Source organism: Tamandua tetradactyla, chromosome 10, assembly GCF_023851605.1.
Source record: "Tamandua tetradactyla isolate mTamTet1 chromosome 10, mTamTet1.pri, whole genome shotgun sequence".
NCBI classification, from domain to species: Eukaryota; Metazoa; Chordata; class Mammalia; order Pilosa; family Myrmecophagidae; genus Tamandua; species Tamandua tetradactyla.
Window position 1 is genome coordinate 38,484,780 of NC_135336.1, and position 25,027 is coordinate 38,509,806.

At 34.0% G+C, this 25,027-nt stretch overlaps 1 protein-coding gene across 4 annotated transcripts in view; it reads left to right on the forward strand.

The window, feature by feature from the left end:
* Window positions 1–25,027, forward strand: part of CIP2A (cellular inhibitor of PP2A) — a 68,305-nt gene that overhangs the window by 34,526 nt on the left and 8,752 nt on the right. For 2 of the 4 annotated variants that reach the window (XM_077118459.1, XM_077118458.1), the window contains exons 10-21: window positions 23–182; window positions 8,072–8,213; window positions 9,298–9,397; window positions 11,709–11,827; window positions 14,474–14,669; window positions 15,153–15,227; window positions 15,319–15,429; window positions 18,639–18,835; window positions 20,873–20,986; window positions 21,255–21,337; window positions 22,085–22,224; window positions 23,354–24,401. In XM_077118459.1, coding sequence (XP_076974574.1) covers window positions 23–182; window positions 8,072–8,213; window positions 9,298–9,397; window positions 11,709–11,827; window positions 14,474–14,669; window positions 15,153–15,227; window positions 15,319–15,429; window positions 18,639–18,835; window positions 20,873–20,986; window positions 21,255–21,337; window positions 22,085–22,224; window positions 23,354–23,524 — 1,608 coding nt within the window. In that variant the 3' untranslated portion in view covers window positions 23,525–24,401. Of the gene's footprint in view, window positions 1–22; window positions 183–8,071; window positions 8,214–9,297; window positions 9,398–11,708; window positions 11,828–14,473; window positions 14,670–15,152; window positions 15,228–15,318; window positions 15,430–18,638; window positions 18,836–20,872; window positions 20,987–21,254; window positions 21,338–22,084; window positions 22,225–23,353; window positions 24,402–25,027 lie in introns of those variants that run through there. The other 2 variants (XM_077118460.1, XM_077118461.1) reach the window with 1 other exon arrangement.

The following is a 25,027-nucleotide window of genomic DNA, read 5'->3' on the forward strand; positions in this document are numbered from 1 at the left end:
TTGGTGGTGGTTAATTCTCCAGGATGCCATAGATACTGGCAACTGTTCTTCAGCCGACCGTTTTGTGGCCCTTCTGCTACCTACAATCCTTGATCAGCTTCAGTTCACAGAACAAAATCTAGATGAGGCCTTAACAAGAAAAAAATGTGAAAGGATGGTCAAGGCTATTGAAGTTCTGTTAAATATCCTTTACTGTCATAACATGGAAACTACATAAACACTCATTTTTTCCTAGTTTATTGCGTTTTGTCGTAATTTTGTCTCTTCTCGTGATCTTATCTATTCAGAATTAGTGAACTGAAGTTTATGCTATAGAATGGAATGTTACTGAAGACTTTTTATCCATTGTATTTCTGTGAAAAAAATCCTTTTTAAAGTACATTTTAAGAAATGATCTTTGTACTTGTCTTGAATATTTTTCCCATAATTGAAAATTAGCCTGAAGTGATTGTTCTGTTGCTCCTTGTTGCTTTGTTCTCTGCTTTTGATACTAATGCTGCCCTTGGATTATTACTGAAATAACACTTGTTATTTTCAGTTTTTTAATAGCAGCCATTTTAATGGATGTGAATGGTATTTTGATTTGCATTTCCCTGATGGCTAATAATGACAGCCTCTTTTCATGCGCTTTCTGGCCATTTGTGTCTTTGGAGAGATGTCTGTTCAAGGCTTTTGCCCGTTTTTTAATTGTCTTGTCTTTGTGTTAAATTGAAGGATTCCTTTATGTATTCCGTATATTAATCATTGTTAGATATGTGATTTCCAAGTATTGTCTCCCATTGTATGGCTTATCTTTTTACTTTCATGATAAAGTCCTTGGAGGAATAAAAGTTTTTCATTTTGTTGAGACCCCATTTATCTATTTTTTCTTTACTTGCTTGTACTTAGGATGTAAAGTCTAAGAAACCTTTACCTAACACATGGTCCTGAAGATGCTTCCCTAGTATTCTTCTAGGAGTTTGATAGTTCTAGCTTTTATATTTAGGTCTTTCATCCATTTTGAGTTGATTTTGTATTTGGTATGATGTATGGGTCCTCCTTTTTTTGCAAATGAAGATCTAGTTTCCCAATACCATTAGTTATAGAGTCTGTTCTTTTCCAATTCAGTAGACTTTGCCACCTGTCAAAATCAGTTTGCTGTAAATATGAGGGTTGATTTCTGAGTTCTCAGTTCTATTCTATTGATTTATATGTCTGTTTTTATGCCAGTATGGTGCTGTTTTGATTACTATGGCTTTGTAATATGTTTTAAGAACAGGAAGTACAAGTCCTCAAACTTCATTCTTCTTTTTCAGGGTAGCTTTAGCTATTTGGGGCTCCATACCCTACATATAAATTTGAAGATTGGCTTTTCATTGGAATTTTGATTGGGATGCATTCAATCTGTAAATTACTTTGGTTAGTGTGCTGGTTGGAAATGATATATGTATCCTAGAAAAGGTTTTAATCCTAATCCCATTTTGTAAAGGCAGCCATTTCTTCTAATCCCTATTCAGTGTTATATGTTTGCAACTGTAATTAGATCATCTCCCCGGAGATGTGATTTAATCAAGAATGATTGTTAAACTGGATTAGGTAGAGGTGTATCTCCTCCCATTTGGGTGGGTCTTGATTAGTTTCTGAAGTCCTATAAAAGAGGAAACATTTTGGAGAATGAGCAATTCAGAGAGAGCAGAGCAGAATGACATAGCCATGAGAAGCATGGTCCACCCGCCAGCAACCTTTGGAAATGAAGGAACATGCCTCCCCGGGGAGCTTCGTGAAGGGAAACCAAAAGAGAAAGCTAGCAGATGATGCCATGTGTTTTTCGCGTGCCTTTCCAGATGAGAAAGAAACTTAACCCTGTTCGCCATATGCCTTCTCACTTTAGATAGAAACCCTGAACTTCATTGGCCTTCTTTAACCGAGGTATCTTTCCCTGGATGCCTTTGATTGCACATTTCTACAGACTTGTTTTAATTGGGACATTTTCTCGGCCGTAGAACTCTATACTAGCAACTTATTTCTTTCAAGAAGGTTTTGTAGTTCTCTGTGTAAAAGACCTTTACATCCTTAAATTTATGCCTATATATTTGATTCTTTTAGTTGCTATTGTGAATGAAATTGTTTTCATGATTTCTTCTTCTGATTGTTCATTGCTTGTGCATAGAAACATTACTGATTTTGGGGATGTTGGTCGTGTACCCCATTACTTCACTGATTTAATTTATTTAGCTCTAGGAGCTTTGTGGTAAGATTTTTCAGGATTTTTTGTATACAGGATCACATCATCTGCACATAGGGAAAGTTTTTCTTCTTCCTTTCCAATTTGGATCCCTTTTATTCTTTTTCTTGCCTAATTGCTCTGGCAAGAATTTCTTGTATAATTTTGAATAACAGTGGTGACAGTGGGCATCCTTGTGTTATTCCTCATCTTAGAGGGAAAGTTTTCAGTCTTTTGCCTTACGTACGATGTTAGCTGCAGGCTTTTCCTGTATGCCCTTCTATCATTTTGAGGTTGTTTGCTTGTATTCCTAGTGTTCTAATGTTTTTCGTGAAAGGATGATCTGTTTTGTCTGCATCAATTGAGATAATCATGTGTTCTTTTTCCTTCATTCTATTAATGTGGTGTATTATATTAATTGATTTTCTTATGTTGAACCTACCTTGCCTACCAAGGATAATTCTTATTTGATCATGCTGTAACGTTCTTTAAATATGCTGTTGGATTTGGTTTGCTGATATTTTATTGAGGATTTTTGCATCTGTATTCATAAAAGACATTGGTCTGTAGTTTCTTTTCTGGTGGTATCTTTATCTAGCTTCGGTTTGAGGATGATGTTGACACTGTAGAATGCATTAAGGCATGTACTCTCCTCCAGTTTTTTTTGGAAGAATTTGAGCAGAGTTGGAACTAAGTATTCTTGGAGTGTTTGGTATGCCTCTGTGAAACAGTTTGATCCTGTACTTTTCTTTATTGGGAGTTTTTTATTTTGATTCTATCTCTTTACTAGTAATTGGTTTGTTGCTATCTTCTATTTCTCTTGAGTCAGTGTAGGTTGTTTATATGTTTCTAAGGATTTGTCCATTTGATCTAGGTTGTCTTATTTATTGGCATATAGTTTTTTGTAGTATCCAGTTATAGTCCTTCTGATTTCAACAGTCAGAAGTAATGCTCCCCTTTTCATTTCTGATTTTTGTTATTTGTATCCTCTCTCTTTTTTTGTCTGTCAGGCTAAAAGTTGGTCAATTTGTTCATGTTTTCAAAGAACCAAGTTTTGATTTTGTTGATTCTCTACTGTTTTTTGTTTTCCTTTTTATTTATCCCAACACTATTCTTTTTCCTTCTGCTTGCTTTGGGTTTAGTTTTCTCTTCCTTTTCTAGTTCTTCCAGTTTTGAGTTTAAATCTCTGATATGAAATATTTATGATTTTTTAATGTAAACATTTAGAGCTATGAGTTTCCCTCTCAACACTACCTGCACTGCTGCGTCTTACAAGTTTTGATATGTTGTATTTTCATTTTCATTGGCCTCAAGATATACTCTAATTTCTTTTCTGATTTCTTCTTAAACCCATTGCTTGTTTATATTGTTTAATTTCCACATATTTGTAAATTTTCCCTTTCTCCCTTAGTTATTCATTTCTAGCTTCATTCCATTGTGTCAGAAAATATACAGTGTATGACTTCAGTATTTTTTATTTTATTAAAACTTGTTTTGTGACCCAACATATGGCCTATCTTGGGAATGATCCATGCGCACTCTAGAAGAGGATATGTTCTGTTTTTGTTAGGTTAAGTGTTCTATATATGTCTGTTAGGTCTGGTTGGTTTAGTGTATCACTCAAATCATATTCTTTATTGATCTTCTGGCTAGTGTTGTATACATCATTGAGAGTGGTGTGTTAAAGTTTCCAACTATTAGTGTAGCACATCAATTTCTCCCTTCAGCTCTGTCAGTATTTGCTTCATATAGCTCTGCTGACAGCTGCATATATATTTATAATTATTATATCTTGCTGTTGAATTATCCTCTTTATTAGTGTGTAGTGACCGCCTTTGTCCCTCATAACTGTTTTTGACTTAAAGTTTATTTTCTTTGATATTAGTATAGCCATACCAGCTCTCTATTGGTTACTACTTACATGGTATATATTTTTCCCCATCCTTTTACCATCAACCTGCTTATAACTTTGACTATAATAAGATGAGTCTTATTATATAGTTGTGTATACAGCATATAGTTGTATCATTCTTTTTTTTATACATTCTGCCATTCTCTACCTTTTGACTGGAGAGTTTAATCCACATATATTTTAAGTCACTACTGACATAAAGGACTGTGTTCTACCATTTTGCTATTTAGCTTATAAGTCTTAAATGTTATTTTCCTTCATTTCTGTTGATGCCTACTTTTATAATAAAATGCTTTTTATGTGTTGTACCATATTGAGTGCTTTCTCATTTCTGAATATGTTTTTCATTTGCTTTCCTCGTGGTCACCATGGGGTTAATATTTCGCATCCAAGATATAGAACAATCATATTTGTTTATACCAACTTAATTTCAATAGTGTGCACATATACTTTTCTCAGACCTGTCTGTTCCCCCACCATTTTTTTTGTTGTTACCATTTATATCTCTGTGCATTGTATGTCCAGAAACAGATTTATCATTGCTTTACTGCATTTGCATTTTATCACCAGTTATTCATGCTGCTTTTGAGCCACTCTCTAGTATCCTTTCCTTTAGTGGAAGAACTATTTTAGCATTGATTACAGTGCCAGTCTAGTAGTGATGACCTCCCTCAGCTTTTATCTGGAAATATCTCACTCTCTCCCTCATTTTTGAAAGATAGTCTCATCAGATATAAAAGTCTTGGCTTTCCCTTCAGAGCTATGTATTTCAACCCACTCTTTCTCTCCTTTTTGGTTTCTGATAAGAAATAAGAATTCAATCTAATTAGGGCTCCCTTGTACCTAACACATTGCTTTTCTCTTGCAGATTTCAGAACTCTCTCCTTGTACTTTGCATTGTTAATATCAGTATATGACAGGGTGTGTTTTCTTCATGTTTATCCTGTTTGGTAGGTATTCTCTGAGCTTCTTGGATGTGCGTATTAGTTTGGGAAGTTCCCTGTTGTTATTTCACTGACTATTCCTTCTGTCCCTTTATTTCTTCTCCTTCTGGGACCCCCATAATGCATATATTAATGCACTTGATGGTATCCCAGAGGTGTCTTAGGCTATTTTCACTTTTAATATTTCTTTTCTACTTTCTGCTCCTCAGCTTGATCATTTCAAGTGTCTTCAGGTTCACTGAATCTTCCTTCTGCTAGCTCCAAACTGCTTTTGAAACCATCCTAGGGACTTTTTATTTCAGTTATTGTGGTCTTAAACTCCAATAGTTCTGTTTGATACCTTTTCAAAATTTCTGTCTCTTTTCTAAGTTTCTCATATTGCTCATTCATTGTTTCCCCAATACACTTTAGTTCTTTCTCTGTACTTTCCTTCATCTTCCTTCAGGCTTTGTTTTGTATGCCCAAATTCTCATGTTTTTCATTGGTGTTTACTCTATTTTTGTTCTCTTCCTTTGGATGGGCCACCATTTCCTGTTTCTTCATTTATCTTGTACTCTTTTGTTGCACAGTGTACACTTTAATATCTTAAAATATTAACTCTGATATCTACTCCTTGGAATGCCTGTTTCTTGGTTTTGTAATCAGCTGGTGATAAGACCTATTTTCTTGAGCTTTAGCCCTCATCAGGAAGGTCTGTCCAAGGCAAATGATTTTGCAGTGTTTTCCTTTTCTGGGCCTTGGTCTTATCCTGGGCTTTTGTTGTTTGTTGTTTTGGAGCCCCACATTTGCTAAAGTGTGTTTGTCCCCTCTGCTTCCCAGGAGATGGACCTCATTCTCCTGAGTATTTGAAACCAGCAGGCCTTCATCCCAGACTGTACACCTCTATAGTTTTTTACACTCCTTTTGTTTTCTCAAGCTGCTTTTGCCCGAAGGGCAAATCCTGGGCAGAGGGTCATCCTAGAAAGGATCTTCTCAGGTTGATCTTTCCTAGCCAAAATAGGGTCAAGTTATCCGTGAAGGAGGCACAGACCAACTCCAAAATATCCTGTGGAGGGGGTCAGGAAGAATGCCCAAAATTCCAATGGTTCTCATAGGTTGAGCTTTCCTGGCCTGTCCAACAAATGCTGCCCTTCATCTAATTTTATCACCTAACCTGGAGGAAGCCCTGCATCTTTAAATTCTGCTGCTTTCTCCCCTGAGTGGGACAGTTTGAAACAACAGCTGTCCTCAGAGCCTGGGACCAGTGAACTGAATTAGGTAATCAAAAGCCATGATCAGTGATTGGCTGTGCAGACCCATGTTCTCGGGGAAATTTTTATGTTCCTTATTGTTAGCTGCAGCTAGCCTGAGGCTGGATACCCTCAGTGGCCTTCCACGAGAGTGGGGATAGGTGCCAGTAGCCACTGCCCAGAGTGAGCGCTTTATAGTTCATTATCATAATTTATCAGCCTCTTCCTCCCACCTTTCCCTGGATGCTGTACAGTGTTCTTCTGGGCTCTGGAGTTTCGAAAGTTATTTCAAACAGTTCCAGCCTGTTTAATAGTAGTTTGGGTGGGAAGAATGAGTTCTGGAGCTCCCTACTCCAATCTGTTCCCTATTAGTTCACCTTGGGGAGCATTTTAAAACTACTGATGCCAGAGCCTTACTTCCAGAGATCCTAATTAATGGAGTGGTGTGAATCCCTGGGATCACTAGATGGGATCTGTGATCTATTTGTAATAAATTATTTCCTTCTGAATCTATTCTGTTAGTCTGTTACTGAACAGTACCATAACTTGACCGTTGTTAATGATAGACATTAGTATCCACTGGAGAAGACAGATCCTTTCCATATTTTACCTTTGAGTTGCATGTTAGTTTGCAAGCCTCTGGAATGCAATATACCAGAACTAGTATGGCTTTTAAAAAGGGGAATTTAATAAGTTACTAGTTTACAATTGTAAGGAAGTGAAAGTGGCCAAATTGAGGCACCAGTAAGAGGTTACTTTCACTCAAGAAAGGCCAGTGGGTCAGGAACACCTCTGTCAGCTGGGTAGTCTTGTAGCTGGCATCTGCTGGTCCCTTGCTCCTGTTCTCTACTGCTTTTAGCCACGCTGTTTCTGTGGAGGTTCCTCGCTTTGCTTCTCCAAGGCTGGCTTTCATCTCTTGGCTTCCCTTGACTCTCTCCAGGTTCTGGCTTGGTTAATATCTCATGGCAACGTCTGCTGGGCTCCAGGCATCTCCAAACATCCATGTCTCTGTTCTCCACATGTCTGCATCTGTATCAGCTCTGCTATGAAGTTTCTTTTGGCTCTGAGGCTTCCGTCATTTCTATTTCTGGCTTTCCCAAGTGTTTCCTCTTTTAAAGGATTCCAGTAAACTAATCAAGACCCACCTGGAATGGGTGGAGTCATATCTCCATCTAATCAAAGGCCACACCTATAATTGAGTGTGTCACATCTTCATGAAGACAATCCAATTAAAAGTTTCCGCCCTTCCTATTAAATAAGGGTTAAAAAATGACTGCTCCCACAAGATTGGATCAGGTGTGGTTTAGCAAGATGTTAATGAGCTGCTGTGGTTATAGCATGCTTGATACCTGCTTCTTTTGGTCTGTTTTGACAAGGATTAAAACATAGCTTTTGGGCAGGCCATGGTGGCTCAGCAGGTAAGAATGTTTGCCTGCCATGCCCAAGGACCCGGGTTCGATTTCCGGTGCCTGCCCATGTAAAAAAAACAAATAAAAAATAAAATAAAAACATAGCTTTTCTGGGGTACATAATACTTTCAAACCAGTGCACATTGGAAACTTTTGGACAGGTTCATCTCTACAATTTACCAGCCTCTTAAATTTTCTGAACTCCAATTTCCTAATTTGTTATTGAGTTAATACATGGGATTGTAACAATAATTACACAGGATTGGGATAATGAGATAATTGGTGTGAAATCATCCTGAATGCTAAAAAGTGCTTTACAAATTTAACATATTTTGAGAATGTTCTCTTTGTTTGTGCCCCTTAACAAAACCTACCTCTGTGTGGAGATGATACTCTGAAAATGCATATTGCAAAAATTCTAACTACTATCAAATGTACTACTCTGATAGAACAACAATTTACATATGGCAAGATTGACCTGGGATTTGGAACAAAGGTAGCAGATTCTGAATTATGGTAAGTATAGGTAATCCAAATGGAAAGTTAGTAAGGCCAAACTTCCTAAATCAGAAGATGTGGTCTTATGAGTGATTTTTATTTTCCTTTGGAAGACATATGGATATGTCCTGTTAATTTGTACTGTAACAAATGAATTAACAGATGGGTTTAAACAAAAAGGTTTTCACAATTTTCCGTTTTTTGATTCATTCAATTCATAGATTACATGGCTCTAGAGATATTCTGTCACCTATACCTTGTTTTTCATGGTTTAAATTTATTAATTTATTGTGACCATCTAAGGAATTTTTATACTCCTGAGTATTTCTTTTCTGGAGCTCTTTCTAATATTGCCTCAGTAATTATTTTTTTTTATTCATTTAATTTTATATTTTTAAATGAAAAAAAAGGGATGATTTTTACTACAGGGAAATCAGCTACTGTTGAAGTTTTTCTGTTAATAGGGATAACTCTTATTAGCATTCCAAGACTAATGGTTAAAGGTGTATTTTCACTGTTAATAATGAGATATTGTTATCTGCCCCCCTCATGAATTATATTTAACAAATCTTCATTGAGGGCCTATTATGCACTAGACATAAATTTCCATAAATATCAATTGTCAGTAATTGTGTACCTCAAGAATTAGGATTATTTCTACTTTTCTATACTCCCTTTCACGTCCAAAGTTCAGACGTAGCTAAGTATAATGTATTCAGCACATATTAGGTATTAGCAGATCTATACTGCCTAAGATTGCCCTTTGTTGTTCCTACTCCAATGACAAAGCTAAGAAGTAGGTTGTGTTGCCAATACTCCCACTAATTTTGAAGCAGAAAGTTAAAGAATTATTGGTATTAGAGAGCAGAATAAGAAACACTGTCTGAACTTAGATTGTTAATGCCAGTGTGTTGTCCTTGGGTCTTGGGTTCTAAGAATGTGAACCTCTATAATACTTTTGCTTCTCAACAAAAATTGTTCTTTACTTTCTTGAGGTTTGAAAACAAGTCTGTTGGGTTTTCATTTTCTTTAGAATTAAAGAAGGAAATAAGCTTAAAGCAACTTTTGTGTTATCTAATTTAAATGCAACTTATTTTTAAAGCAAACTTGCTGCTGATGTAATTTTGAAAACTCTTGATTTGATGAACAAACTGAAACACTTGGTTCCTGGTATGGAAGTAAGCTTCTACAAAATCCTCCAGGTGAGTTTTGAACTCTTAAAACACTGAAGTTATTCATAGGCACATGTTTCCAAATATATGTTTCTGTTTTAATATTCTTGATCTTTGAAAGATGTTTCTCTTAGAATTGGCCACCAGAAGAAAGTTTAAAGTTGTAAAATATCTTAATTATTATATCCTCAATACACAGTTATTTTATAGTTTCCCAGGAACTGATCATAAGTGCTCCTGACTCTAATGTTCATTATAGCAGTGCTTCCTCAGCCTTTTCTTCTGTCGTATTGTAAATATCTTTATTTGTTTCTGTTTGCATTTGTGGGTGGGTATGATTTGTTTTGATTTTGGTTTTTGATTAGGGTTGATGAGGCAGGATTGTTAGGAGGATAAGAGATGTCTAGAAGAAATGGACTTGATTTTGAATGATAAGATAAGAGGGGATGTGCAAAAAATAGCTAATTCACAAAACTGGGGTGATATTTGGTAGCTGAATAAGAGCTCTAGATCTACACTGATATCTATAACACCTGATTATAAGAGGTATTTAACAAAACGTGTGAATGAAGTTAGTATGGTAATTAAACAGATATGGTTGTAGTGGATATATAGAGATGGTAGGAGTCAAAAGTGAAATCTTAGCCAGGGGCCATTTGTACCCTTCCAGAGCATAATGCTTAAAGGCCTTAGTGGGAGTGTTGACTCCACTACTGTTTGCCAGTGTAGCCTTGACAAGTTATCTCACATCCCTGAGCTTCAGTTTCTTTGACAATGAGGTAGAAATAACACTCTGAGGAGGAGTTTAGAAGGGTTACCCTGGAGGGTAATGAAGAGAAATACAAATTCTTATCATAGTTCTGGGGGATTTAATTATACTTGAGTACCCACAAGATACTTAACATTTTTAAATGTTGTTCATAGTTATAAAGGATTCATATTTTAATATTTTTAAGAATTGAGGTAAACTGAATTTACCTCAACTCTTAGGAGATATTTTTTGATTTGGGGCTTCTTGTAATGCAGATATAAAATTTTTATGACATAAGGGACTTATAATTTATGACTAAATCTGTAAATTTCTAAATTTAAATTTTCTGATCTGAGTTTAATTAAATTTTACTTTTATTTTACAGTTTTAATTTGGAGCTCACTGACCTTTTTTACCTTCTTTTAAATAGTAGCTAGAGAAAATAAGACAATTAAAAGATCAGTCAGTTGTGGATAATAAATTCATCCAAAATATTTAAGACATGATTTTTCATGGGCATAATTGAAGCCTTCAAAACCTTTGCCACTGAGCTCTCAGTCTTTGGGCTCACCCTTAATGCAGCTTATTCCTGCAAAGGAGAAGCTGAGCTTACTAAGCTTATGCTTGAGAGTCATCCCCAGAGAACTTCTTTTGTTGCTCAGATGTTGTCTCTCTCTAAACTTACTTGGCAGGTGAACTTAGTGCCCTGCCCCCTACAGGGACATGACTCCCAGGGGTATAAATCTGTCTGGTAATGTGGGACCTGACTGGGGATGCGCCAGGATCCAGCATCATGGGAATGAGAAACACTTCTTGATCAGAAGGGAGAAGAAAGAAATGAGACAAAATAAAGTGTCAGTGACTAAGAGATTTCAGAGTCAAGAGGTTATCCTGGAGGGTATTCTTAATGCTTTATATAGTTATCCCTTATGATGCATCGGGGTGGCTAGAGGGAAGTATCTAAAATGTTGAACCTTGATTCTTGAAGAGGACTGTTTAACTATATAGCTTTTACAGTGTCACTGTATGATTGTGAAAGCCTTGTGTTGATGCTCCTTTAATCTAGTATATGAACAAATGAGTAAAAAAAATAAAAATGATAAAAAGTTAAATGATAAGGGGAGATAAATGGTAAAAATTGGGTAGATTAAAATACCATGGGTTAATGAGAGGGAGAGCCCTGTAAGGGGTATGGGATATATGAGTTATTTTTTTTTTCTTTTTCTAGAATGATACAAATGTTCTAAAAATGATCATGGTGAAGAATACACAACTATGTGATGATACTGTTAGCCATTGATTATATAATATGATTAGACGGAATGTATGTGAATATTTCTCAATAAAAATATTTTTTTAAAAAAAACCTTCCCAGATTTTTTTTCTTTTTTAGCTAATGTTCACCTTGATTATATGGCAGTGTAAACAGTTATAACAGGTAAAGAGTAATAAAAATACATTCAAACATCAGGTAAAAACACTTTAGAATTTGCCTAGCTGTTTAATCGCCTTACTCTTAAAGACTTGATATTATTTATTCTTTTCCTTCTGCAAAATAATTGCTTCATATTTTCTTTGTGATTTGTTTAGGATCCACGTTTGATTACGCCTTTGGCTTTCGCTTTAACATCAGATAATAGAGAACAAGTACAATCTGGATTGAGAATATTATTGGAAGCTGCACCACTGCCAGATTTTCCTGCTTTGGTGTGAGTTGCAATGTTATCTCTTGTGGTACTGGGACACATATTTCTTCAGTGGTTCTCAATATAATAGATAAGGAAATAAGTGACTTAAAAACTTCATTTTAAGTGTCAGTAATCTTTTAAATGATTTTTTTAAAAGCACACACAAATTTTTGATTCCTATAACTGAAAAGTCCAGGTGTTTATTCACTGAGGGAAAAGCTGTATCCAAGTGCTTAAATATGTTATCCAAGGTATTATCCTTCTCTGCTTCTCACCACCTCTTTTTAATGTAGTAGTTTCTGGACACCCTAAGCTTGCATCCTTACCAGTTTAGTTCCTCTTTGAAAGAGCTTCTCCTTCCCAGTTTTTTAGACAAAAAAATCTTGTAAGTGTCACTCTCATTGATCAGATCAGGATAATGTACTGAGTGGGATTATCTACGAGAAAACTACATGGATTGAATGTTAGTTGGGATAGGGTGAAGGAATTCCCTAAGGAAAAATTGGATGATTTTATAAAAATGTGAAATAGGTGTTGGCCAGGCAAAACTGTCTACTATAATCATTAATTTCAAATAATAAGAGAATGTTTGAAATTATGCTTGAAAAATTTCAGATTTTTAGGACTATAAATTAAATAGTTGACACAATATCTAGTAGGGGGTCTACTTTATTTAATTTAAAAGCTTTTCAAGTGGTTTATATAAGATAGTTTATAAAAATGATTTGAATAATCTGTGAAGCTCTTAGCAAGTAGGTGTTCTAGTTTGCTAGCTGCTGGAATGCTATATACCAGAAACGGAACGGCTTTTAACAACTAGAATTTAATAAGTTGCTAGTTTACAGTCCTAAGGCCAAGAAAATGTCCCAAGTAAAACAAGTCTATAGAAATATCCAATCAAAGGCATCCAGGGAAAGATACCTTGGTTCAAGAAGGCCAACAACACTCAGGGTCTCTCTCTCAAGTGAGACGGCACATAGCGAACACAGTCAAGGCTTCTCTCTCAGCTGGAAGGGCACATGGCAAACACGGCGTCATCTGCTAGCTAACTCTCCTGGCTTCCGGTTTCATGAAGCTCCCTAGGAGGCGTTTTCCTTCTTCACCTCCAAAGGTTGCTGGCTCGCGGACTCTGCTTCGTGGTGCTGCAGCATTCTCTGCTCTCTGAATCTCTCATTCTCCAAAATATTTCCTCTTTTATAGGACTCCAATAAACCAATCAAGACCCACCCAAATAAGTGGAGACATGTCATCCCCTAATCCAGTTTAACAACCATTCTTAACTAAATCACATCATCCAGGGAAAGGATCTCATTACAGTTTCAAACATAAAGTATTGAATAGAGATTATTCTACCTTTATGAAATGATATTTTGATTAAAACATGGCTTTTCTAGGGGGCATACTTCCTTTCAGACCAGCACAGTAGGTAAGACATCCCTATATGACAGGTTCAGCACACTGCCCAGTGGATCAGTTGCCTGCTTTCGTAATGGAAGTTTTATTGGATTATAGCCATGCCCATTCATTTTCGTGTCATCTGTATTGTCTATGGCTGCTTTCAGGCTACAATGGCTGAGTTGAGTAGTTGTAATAGATACCATATGGGCCTTCAAGCCTAAAATATTTACTGTCTGATCTTCTAAGAGGAAGTTTGTCAACTCCTGTTTTACATGGTTAACTGACTTAGCAAACCTGTTTTTCAGAATTAACAATTGAGGCAGGTGGTCTTGAATTAAGAGTTTAAAAACTGTTTAAACTTAGAGACCATATAAATTTCTCTTCATTTTATAATTTAAAAAAATAAATAGATAAGGAGTGCCTTACAAAATAGAAGTGGTCTGTAAAGCTGTTCCATTTTGTAATGGCTTGCTTGCTTCAATTATGGTAATCTGACATAAGAAACAAAACTCAGAAGCTTCAGCATAGCAAGCTCCAGCTTTACTAAAGGTGGAAGTATCATCCTCTGCCTCTACATTAGGCTTTCCCACCATTCTCACTGTACCGGGGCCTTCCTTGTCTTAATTTTGTGCAGATAATTTTCCCTTTGAACACTATCTCAGTGTCCATTTATGCCTACTACTTTTATTGAATGCCCTTATTTGACATTATCTTAAACACTTTAGAAAGGTAAATATAAATGCTGAATATATAGATGGATGAGTATGTAGTTGTTGCTGTTTTCGTTTGTTTGTTTTTAAAATTTAAACAGCTATGTGCCAGGCCCTCTTCCAGGCATTTGGATATTGCAGTAAATAAGATTAAGTACCTGGTGTCATGAGATTTACATTCTAGTTTGGGAGACAAATAAGTTTCATGCTGTACATTTCACTATGGGGGAAGGGTCATGGTTAATAATATTAGATAGAGGAGTAGTACAGACCTCTAAGGAAGTGCATTTGAGCCTAGACTTGATGATAAGAAGGAGCCAACCTTATGCATACCTTCAAACCAGAATCAGAGTCATTATAAAATACAGGTAGAAAAGGAGGTACCCCAATAAATTTAGACTATTGCCCAAAACTCTGCTTCAACGACTGTAAGATTATTTCAAAAATATTTGAAAATTTCTATTCTGAAAAGAGGCCCATTCTAAAATATTTCCTAATTCTGCACTAACTCTGCCTTTTACTCTATTTTATGTAATTGTTAACTCATTCCCCCATTCAGACTTGGAGAAAGTATAGCAGCAAACAATGCCTATAGACAACAGGAAACAGAACATATGTCCAGAAGAATGCCTTTGCAATCATTAAGTCACAGTTTTCCAACATCGGTAAAGAGTTTAACTCCTCCAGTTTTGAAAGATAGCATTCCTGGATTGAACATTGAGGAATTAATAGAGAAACTTCAGTCTGGAGTAGTGGTGAGTGATAATTGGTGTTTTAAGTATGATTATACCTGGTACATAACCAGCTCATTGTCAGCCCTGATTGTAATAATTTATTTTAACAACTTTAAATGCATATTTCATCACTGGTATCTTATCTTTTAAATGTATTTTAGAATATTAAAGTAACAATATTCTGGCAAATTTGAAAAGAAAGAAGAAAAATAAGTCATAGAATCTCAACCTTTTCATATAGCTGTCATTCTTTTTCCTAGTTGTCCCCACCCCCAGCTTAAATGTTTTAAAAATTCCCACAGACATATAAAATCTTAACTGGATATTCTTCTGTAGTAGCCAGATTAGTAAAATGCTTGTGACCCACTTAATTTGGTACAAATTGATAAACTTTTTTTACTTTGTTGCTCCTTAAATTTTCAAGATTTAGTTTCACAGGGATGTATTTATTTTCTCCAGTGTTAAATATTTTTGACTTTTGAACTCTATTGTGTTAAAACCTAGGTAAAAGATCAAATTAATGATGTAAGAATATCTGACATAATGGATGTATATGAAATGAAATTGTCCACGTTAGCTGTGAGTACAAACTGTAACTATGTGTAACAATTAAGTTTTAATAGATGTTTTTCTATAAATAATAAAAATTAATGTTAAGGTTTTTTTATAGTCCAAAGAAAGCAGGCTGCAAGATCTCTTAGAAGCAAAAGCTCTAGCCCTTGCACAGGCTGATAGACTGATTGCTCAGTATCGCTGTCAGAGAACTCAAGCTGAGACAGAGGTATGTACAATAAAAAAATGTATCTGATTGATAGAATAATAAATGAAATTAAACATGTACAAAATAGTCCGTTATACATTTGTTATTCTAATCAAGATAAATTCTTCACAGCTTTTGAACAAATACTTCCTTTACCTTGAAATCCCTCCCCTTTAATTTTGGCTACATTATTTTCTTTTGATTATCTTTCTGCCCTCTAATGAATATTCTTCTTCTATATTTCTTACAGACTTCTCTTTCTCCACTCAAGCTTTAAATGGTGTGGTTTCCTCATATTCTTTTCTAATCCCTTTTTTCTTTATATGTTCCGTGGTTTTAACCAATTACCAAATTGTTAATGCTCCCAGTTTTGTGTCTAGCCAAGTTCATTTTTTCCTGGGCACTAAATGCTTCCTGTATATTTCCACTTAATTAAACAGTGAGTATTTCAAACTCAGCATAACCAGTGCTGAACTCATCTCCCTACCCTTTTTAAAATTTATTCTTTTATATTCCCTTTACTATTCTTAGAGGTTTCCATATGAAAACCTGGGAATAAGTTAAACCATGGACTTTAATTAATAGTACAATTATAAAAATGTGCTATCATCAATTGTAACAATGTTCCACACTAATGCAAGGTGTTGGTGATGTGGTGGTGTATTGGAAACCTGTATTTTATACGTGATTGTTCTGTAAACCTACAACTTCTCTAATAAAGAAAAAATTAAACGAAAATTTTTTAAAAACCTGAGAATCACACAACTATTTACTTCCTACCGTTAATCATTCACCAGAGGGAGGGGTAAGAGATATGGCATGTATGAGTTTTTTCTTTTTTCTTTTTTATTTCTTTTGTTGGCGTTCTATTTTGCTAGCTGCCGGAATGTAATATACCAGAAACAAAATGGCTTTTAAAAAAGGGGAATTTAATAAATTGCTAGTTTATAGTTCTAAGGCCGAGATAATGTCCCAATTAAAACAAGTCTATAGAAATGTCCAATCTGAGGCACTTTCCCAATCTGGGAAAGATACCTTGGTTCAAAAAAGCCGATGATATTCAGGGTTTGTCTCTCAGCACATGGCGAAGTCTGCTGACTTTCTCTTCTAGCTTCTTGCTTCATGAAGCTCCCCGGGAGGTGTTTTCCTTATTCATCTCCAAAGGTCACTGCTGGTGGACTCTCTGCTTTGTGGTGCTGTGCCATCTGTCATCCCTCTCTGCTGTCTCAGAGTCTCCAAAGGTTGCTGGCTGGTGGACTCTGTGGTTCTCTTGGCCTCATGACTCGGCTCAGCTCTGCTGTGGCTTTCTCGTCGTTCTCAAAAAGCATTCTCTCCAAAAACAGTCTCCTATTTTATGAGATACAGTAAACTAATCAGGATTCACAAAATGGGTGGAGACATGTCTCCATCTAATCATGTTTAATATCCACACTGGATTGAGTCACATCTCCATGGAGATAATCTAATAAATTTCCAACATACAGTGCTGAATAGGGATTAAAATAAACGGCTGTCTTTACAAAATGGGATTAGGATTAAAACATGACTTTTCCAGGGTATAAAATCCTTTCAAACCAGCACAGCTGGAGAGATGGAAATATTCAAGAAAATGGTCAGGGTGATAAATACACAACTATGTGATGATATTGTAAGCCATTGATTGTAACCATGTGAAGAATGTGTGTTGTTTACAATAAAAATATTTTAAAAAAATCATTCACCAATCATGTTGATTTTACTCCTAAATATTACTCATTTCTTGCTTGTCTCTATTCTAACCACTATTTTGCTGTAGATCTAACCCTTTTCATTTTTCTCATAAATCATAGCAGAACCTCCTAATTTGTCTTTCTACCTTCCATCTAGTGTGCCCATCTCAACCCACCTTCTGCTCTGCAGCCAGTCATCTTTGTGTTTGTTGTCTTCATCTGTGTTATGTTTCCCCCTTATTTATACCCCTCCCTCTATGATCTTAACTATTTCTCATCCTACATTTCCCCACATTCTCTGTAGTCAACTATATTAGATGACTTCGCAGTTTCTGAACTTGCCGTATTCTTGTCCTATGTCTGGAACCTCTTTTCCTCTCTGCCTAATTCCTCATAATCCTTCAGATTTCAGTTTAAATACCTCCATTTCCCAGATCCTTTTCACGCATATGTGTCTGGCAGTCCTTCTATCTGTCTGTTCTGCCTGTTTCTATATAACACTTATGTCGTATGAAAATTGTGTGCTTTCTCCCCCTCATGTCAAGGACTGTTTCTCTCTCTCTAGGTTCTAGCATAGTACTTGGCACATGGTAGTTCCTCAGTAAAATTTGGCATTGTGCTATGTACGTATAAACCAAGATACTTTACTTGATACAATAGTGTACATTTTAAGCAAAAATGTACTGCAGTTATAAAATTCTCAGAAGGTATAAATGGAATCTAGATAGCTTGATATCATTTGCAGTGAATTATACTTGAGTTTTCTAGCTTTTAAAAAAAGATTAAAATCAGTGACAAGTAAAATAACTTTTCAGTCCTTTCAGTAAAAAGGTATTCTAAAAGCTATAAATAAATATTTTTTTATTTTTTGAACATGCATGTCTTGATTGGTAGGTTGAATTTATAAATTTTAAGAAAAAAATTTAGTAATATTAAAATCTTTTCTCCCTCTCCTCTCATATAACTTATTATATTCCATGTCTATTGGATATGTCTTATGTTTATTTAAGAATTTAACATTTTATCCATTTATTGGAAAGGCTTGGCATAAAAATATGAAATAATTGGGTATTACTGTGTTATAGTATATGTTATAACAACAGAGACAGGCCTTGGTTCTCAGGTTTTTTTTTTTAATGTATTTTTAAGGCTTGTTTAAGTATCTGTGACATAGTTAAAATCTTATTCTTCCCTGAAGTGGGAAAAAATGTGTATAAACTTTGTGGTTTAGATTGGACAGCTAAAACCCAAGGACTATACCCTTTTGAGTATTGTATATAAAATTTATATTGTTATCTTCATGTTTAATTTTGTTCATTTCCTTTCTTCTGGTCATAGTGAGATTGTCTTTTTCAGAACAACCTATTAAATTAAAATTATAGCAGTGTCATATTTATTAGAATTAGTTATGATTAATACAATTTTAAGAGCCCAATAGCTACTAGCTATTGGATGTTTGGTAACCCTTTTAAAGTATAGAAACTGAATATATTATTCTGTTTCCTTCTGTTTTATTTTAAGGCACGAACACTTGCTGGTATGTTGAGAGAAGTTGAGAGAAAGAATGAAGAGCTGAGTGTATTGCTAAAATCACAGCAGGTTGAATCAGAAAAAGCCCAGAGTGATATTGAACATCTCTTTCAGCATAATAGAAAGTTAGAGTCTGTGGCTGAAGAACATGAAATACTGACAAAATCCTACATGGAACTTATACAGAGGTAAATAAATAAATAAAAGTTTCTTTGTAGGGTTAGGACCTAGAATGAACTTATAGCATTTCTTGTCTATGACCCTAAAATCCTTTTGTAACATTTCATGTATTCTGATTATAATAAGGTAAGTAATTAGTGAGAAACTAAGTCTTAGTAAAATCAAGTATTGCCTCCTCAAACTCAGTATCAAAGTTGGAAACAGAATGCAGATCTCTGTTTCCTTTGAATTTATTCTACTCTTTTTATTCATGTAGTCATCTGGGACTTAAGTGCCACAAGGACAAGTTTCTTTGTTTTGTTAACAGACAATTCCCTAGGGCCTAGAATAGTGCTTGATATATAGTGAGACTGTCCATAAATATTTGTTGAATGCAGTAAACTGTGATCACTTTAAGTATTAAGATGACCGATATGAATTGGCCATATCTCCAAATCAGAAGTGGTTGAATGCCTTTTCAGCTTTTCCTTTTTGTAATAAATATCCTCATATATTAAAAAAGTGGTTGAATATTAGCAATTTCACATCATTCAGCCTAATAACAAGGAAATTGTAGTGTTAATGATTAGCTGATTTGTTAATTTGTAGCCAATAATCATCTTCCCTGAGTCATTGAATATAGTTTGCACATATGTGTGAGTATATCTGTAAAATAAATTCTTATAGGTGAATTACTGGGTCAAAGGGCATGTACATTTGAGATTTAATAAATATTGTTAAATTGTGCTCCAAAAACAATGTGTGTATAAATACCAATTTATACACACACTAAAAAAAAGTGAGATTTTTTTTCCTAGCACAAGCATTATCAGACTTTTTATCTTTTATGCCAATTTTTAAATTTCTGAATTCCAAGCAAGTCTGGGAACCAGTATGCAAAACAATATAAGTATGCAAAACACTCTAAGAAACTCGTTCATTGTTTAATTTGTTTTAAGATTGGATAAGATTTGATAAATGAGTCCCACTGTACCATGCTAATAATATAGAGATCTAGAAGTTTTTAGCTTTGTAAGGTCTATGTGCTTATTTGCCCATCCATAATAGTGAAGGATAAGAAATGAATAATAGCATCTGGAATATTTGATAACAAAATGATTTCTGAACTTGACATTTTCCCCCTCCTTTTTCCCTTTGACTAAAGCTTTTTCCAAATTCTAATTTTTGAGGCTGCACTAATAAACTGTACTATTAGTGTGATAAGTTGGGTTGTAGGAAAATGTAAACAGTGGTACAAGAGAAATATGTGCTTTGTAGGGCGTGCCTATGTTGTAGTTAGTGATTCCAGGGGTCAAGATGTAAAACTCAAGCCTGGAGGAACAAGGTGGGTAATGAACCAACTGGCTGGGGAAAGGTCATCTATAATGGTAGGGCGTATCTAAAGGCATTCACATACAAAATCTTGAAAACTTGTGTAGGACAAATAAAACACTTCTGCTGGCCAAATTGAACAGTGCCACAAGTTTTCTAACTTTATGCTTAGTGAAATTCAAATAGGACATTTTATGCTTCAGGTAAATTACCATTTTGAAAGGGTTCCTTTTGTGTTTACCTTGCAGGTAAAATAAGCAGGACTATCAGCAGCAGAACTTTCAAGGAACAAGAGAAATTTAGACTCCTGAACTTCCTAATTATATAAATATCTATTGGTTTGACATTTTTTTGACATACTAAACAGTATTTATACCCACATTTTTTTATAGAAATTGTTTCCATTTGTAGGTTAGCTATAAATAAAGATATCTGTACATATTTGATAGCAAATTGTATAATACAATATTATTTATAAAATAAAGCTCTATGTCCATAAAGAGGTTAATGCCCTACCCATTTCCATTTTACAGTAATTTTTACCACATAAGTCAGCCAAAATTTATTTTTACTGTCTTTTAAAGTTAATTCTGTTTATATCTTGCCTGCTCATTACATTCCTCCTTTTACCTGCAGTGTATACAGTTAGGTTAAAAGTAAATACTACTTTATAGAATGCATTTTATCCAACATACATTTCATCATTAAGATATCAACGCATCTTGTCTTTTCAGGAATGAAACAACAGAAAAGAAGAATAAAAATTTACAGATCACATGTGATTCTCTGAATAAACAAATTGAGACAGTGAAAAAGTTGAATGAATCACTCAAGCAACAAAATGAAAAGTAAAATCTCTGGATTTTTAAAGTTAAAATTTTGGATTTTTTCAAAAATAAAATGATTCTCTTTCTAAGTAGGATATTGGTTTTTACTAATAAAATTAATAGAATTATCACTTATAAATATAAACAATATATTTGGCAAAATTTAAGGGTAATCACTCTTCTTATAAAACTTTGCCCTAAAATGGGTTTGTTGGGGTGAACAGGTCATTTAACTCAGAAATTATCTGGTTCATTGATGACTTTTTTCTAAATTTTTTTATAACTTCAGAACTATTGCCCAATTAATAGAGAAAGAAGAACAAAGAAAAGAAGTTCAGAGTCAACTAGTAGACAGAGAATGTAAGCTCTCAAGTAAGTAGCTCCTTAATAAATTATCTGTTTCTTGAACATATCTTGTGTTGGAAAAAATTCAAAACATAAATGATTTTTAATCTTTTTCATTGTTTTCCACTTTTATCATTTTTTTAAAACCTGAATCACATCCTAAACAGCTTGCCTTTTCTTACCACATTTCACAAAAACAGTTTAGTTAGGTAGGTCAAATTGAAAAAACAATGCATTTTAAAAAAAAATTTGGTGTTATAGGAAATATTGCCCTTTTTAAAATAAAAATTTAAGTAGCATAACAGCAGGTGGCAGTGCTCGGTAACTTTTAGTTCCTAGCTTCTAAATGATAGTAGCTGTGAAATGATCCACTAAAACATTTTTGTTCTCACGTACTTGTCTTAAAGCACATATACCTACCTATGTAATTTTTCATAGTTTTCTCTTTCCCTTTCCCTTGTTACATTAAATAATATGAGTATAGCTCAGAAGGTTGTCCATTTCTTCTTTATGTCTTTTACTTTTCCTCTGTAATTATAATATAGACATTTGGCATTTTATATATAATACTGGTATAAGGGAAGGGTTTTGTGATTTTTTTTTAATGAGCACATGCTGTAAAACAGAACATTTCCAGCAAGATATTTCTTTGTTCTTGTACTTCTCTTTGTTTTGCTCTAAGAGCATAATAGCCACTAAACTTGTTTAAGGTAATGTCAGAATAAGACCTGTGAGCATAATCATATAGTTCACTGTTTATTTGTTTGTTTTAAGACTTGCAACAAAAAACAACAGTTCAAGAAGAAAAGATTAAAGTTTTACATAAGGAAAGGGAAGATAAGGAAGAAACTATTGACGTCCTTAGGAAAGAATTAAGCCGAACAGAACAGATAAGGAAAGAGTTGAGCATTAAGGTAAGAATCTGTTCAACTTCTCATTTACAGTAAAATAAAAAAGTCTTACTTTGTGAAAAAGGTGAATTTGGATAAGCTAATATTCTGTTTCCTTATTAATTTCATTTAGAAGATAGTAGGATTTTAAAGTGGCTTGACTATTATTTGTTATGAAGGTTCTCACAAGTGTAAACCTGTTTTCCCTAATATCATCAAATGTTTAATAAGATATCTGCTGTGTATTAACAACACACACTGCTTTCAAGTGGACCAAAAATACAGAAAAGTGTTCCCAGTTCTTGGTGTCACATACTGAGAGCTGTATACAAATCTATACCTTATAAGGCTGGTAATAATAATAATAGCTTATATTTGTTTAGAACTTTATAATTTACAAAGGATTCTTCAAACATTATCTTTTTTAATCTTTTTCCTCACTTTAACAATTACTATATTAATATTTTCAGCTTAAAATGAAAAAACTGAAGTTCAGGTTCAGTTACTTGTTCAATATTACACTGCTATAAGTGGCACATATTACATGCTAATAAGTGGCACAATAGACATATATTCTGAATCTGAGTCCAGTGTTCTTTCTATATATCACACTTCTGTACCTAGCATAGTAGCTATGAATAGTGCTCTGTGGCCCATTTACTACCAGAAAAATCAAAACAGATCAGGGTTGATTAAGAGACTGTTTGAACTTCTATGTGACAGAAGAGGCATAAAATTTAATGCCACATTTACGGATTTCTTGGGTCTACTTTAATGTGGTTCACTCAATAGTAACTCCAAATAATAGTATTTAATATTTTCAGTAAAATTTCTCCTATTAGCATTGACTTTAAAAGACAGGTTGACAGTGTCTTCTCAATTTGTATTGTATTGTTTACTGATTACTTATCTTTAATGTACCATGTAATTAAATTAACTGAAATATAATATTCATAATATTTCTTTTGATATGATTGACTTACAAATAAAAAATAAAGACATCTTAAAATCTCTGTGAAGATATATGGGAACACTACTTCCTGTATTTTCTGAAACCTTCAACTTCTCTAATTAAAAAAAAAAAAACTGTAGAAACATGCTAAGTTGTTTTTCTCCCCTCCACTCCTGTGCCCCCACCCCCTCAATTCCTTAGGCGTCCTCTCTGGAGGTTCAAAAGGCACAATTAGAAGGTCGTTTGGAAGAGAGAGAGTCTCTGGTGAAACTTCAACAAGAGGAGTTGAACAAACACTCTCACATGATAGCAATGATCCACAGTTTAAGTGGTGGAAAAATAAGTCCAGAAACTGTGAATCTCAGTATATAGATATTATGCCATTTGGAAGTTTGCAATTTAATGATATTTTTGATGTATTTATTAATTGGTGGAGTTCCAAGGAGGTAATTTTGACTCCACAGCAATACGAATTTATCTAATTAATTTAGTAAAGAACTTGATCTGATGCATGTTCTTATTTGGTCTTGTGAATAGAAAAATTTTTTAAAGTTTCTGTTTCTGGCTATTATTGCCTAAAGCTTTCTTGGTCATGCATTAGAATATTCTTAACCTCCAGTATTTTTTCTAAGTTTCTTTCCTTTTCCTTAGTTGCTTTCCATGTTCTTCTCCTTGTATCATTTGTTCTCATTGTGACTATTTGGATTTTAAAATCAAACGTTCTTGATATAACAATCCTAAAGATTAATTTGAAAATGCGCTTGTTAATAAAAGGAAAATATGGTATTGCTAGAGAAGTTTTTCTCTAGTATCACAAAATGAAAAATCAGTGATTTAAAATAACTTTTATTACTCCATTATAGATGTTTAGAATAAAATTTAAATATGAAAAAGATGTGATGAATAGTTATAAGAAATAATGCATAAAATTGGAAAATAGCTGATATGTAACAAGATTTCATTTTTGTCATGTAAAGAACTATGTAATAACTTGTAGAATTATTTGTGAGATACCTTTAGTTTGTTTTACTCTTTTTAAAATATTATATGTTGACCCCCTCAATTTCTTATGATTTCCATAAAATAATTCAGACTGTACCCTTTCTGTCTATTCAGAAATTTATCAATTGCTGTTAATTCTGATGTAAATTGCATTTCATGTATTGTTCTTAGAGTTAAATAGTTTTTTTGATTGGACCATTTAACTTTCAAGTACAGGTTAAATGTCCTTATTATGTATTTATTTTAAAACAAGGGAATTTTTCAGATCTTTTTTCATTTGAATCAAATGTTCTACATAGTGTCTTTGAGAAAAGTTTTCATATCAATTTTTAATTGATTTCTGTTATACATTCATAGCCATTAATTTTACTTGGTATTTTCTTCACTATTTATATCTCCTTGATTTTAAGTGAATTTCAAAACATGCTTTTATTTTTTTAACCATGTAAATCTGGATTTGAAATTAAATATAAAGGTACATTTAGTACTTCACCAATTACATTAATATGAGGTTATAATAGTTTTATATATTTGTATATATTTTGTACAGTTTTGAAAATTTTAAAGAAAGCAATGTGCAGGGTAAAACACTTTAAATTGCTACCATTCTATGGAGGTATATTCTATTTCTCTCTTGAAACTACATGCATTTCAATTTAATATAAGAAAATGTTTAAATAGATGAACATGACAAAGAACAAAAGGAAGATTTTCATCTTACCTAGGTTTTGCCTCATTTCTGTAAAATAATTAAATGAATGAATGAACCAAAAGGTCTAGTGAAAATTAAACTATCTTTACATTTTTAAAACCCTCAGGACCTGCGTCTATCCTAGCACTCCCCAGTAGAACTTCCTGCAGTGATGGAAGTGT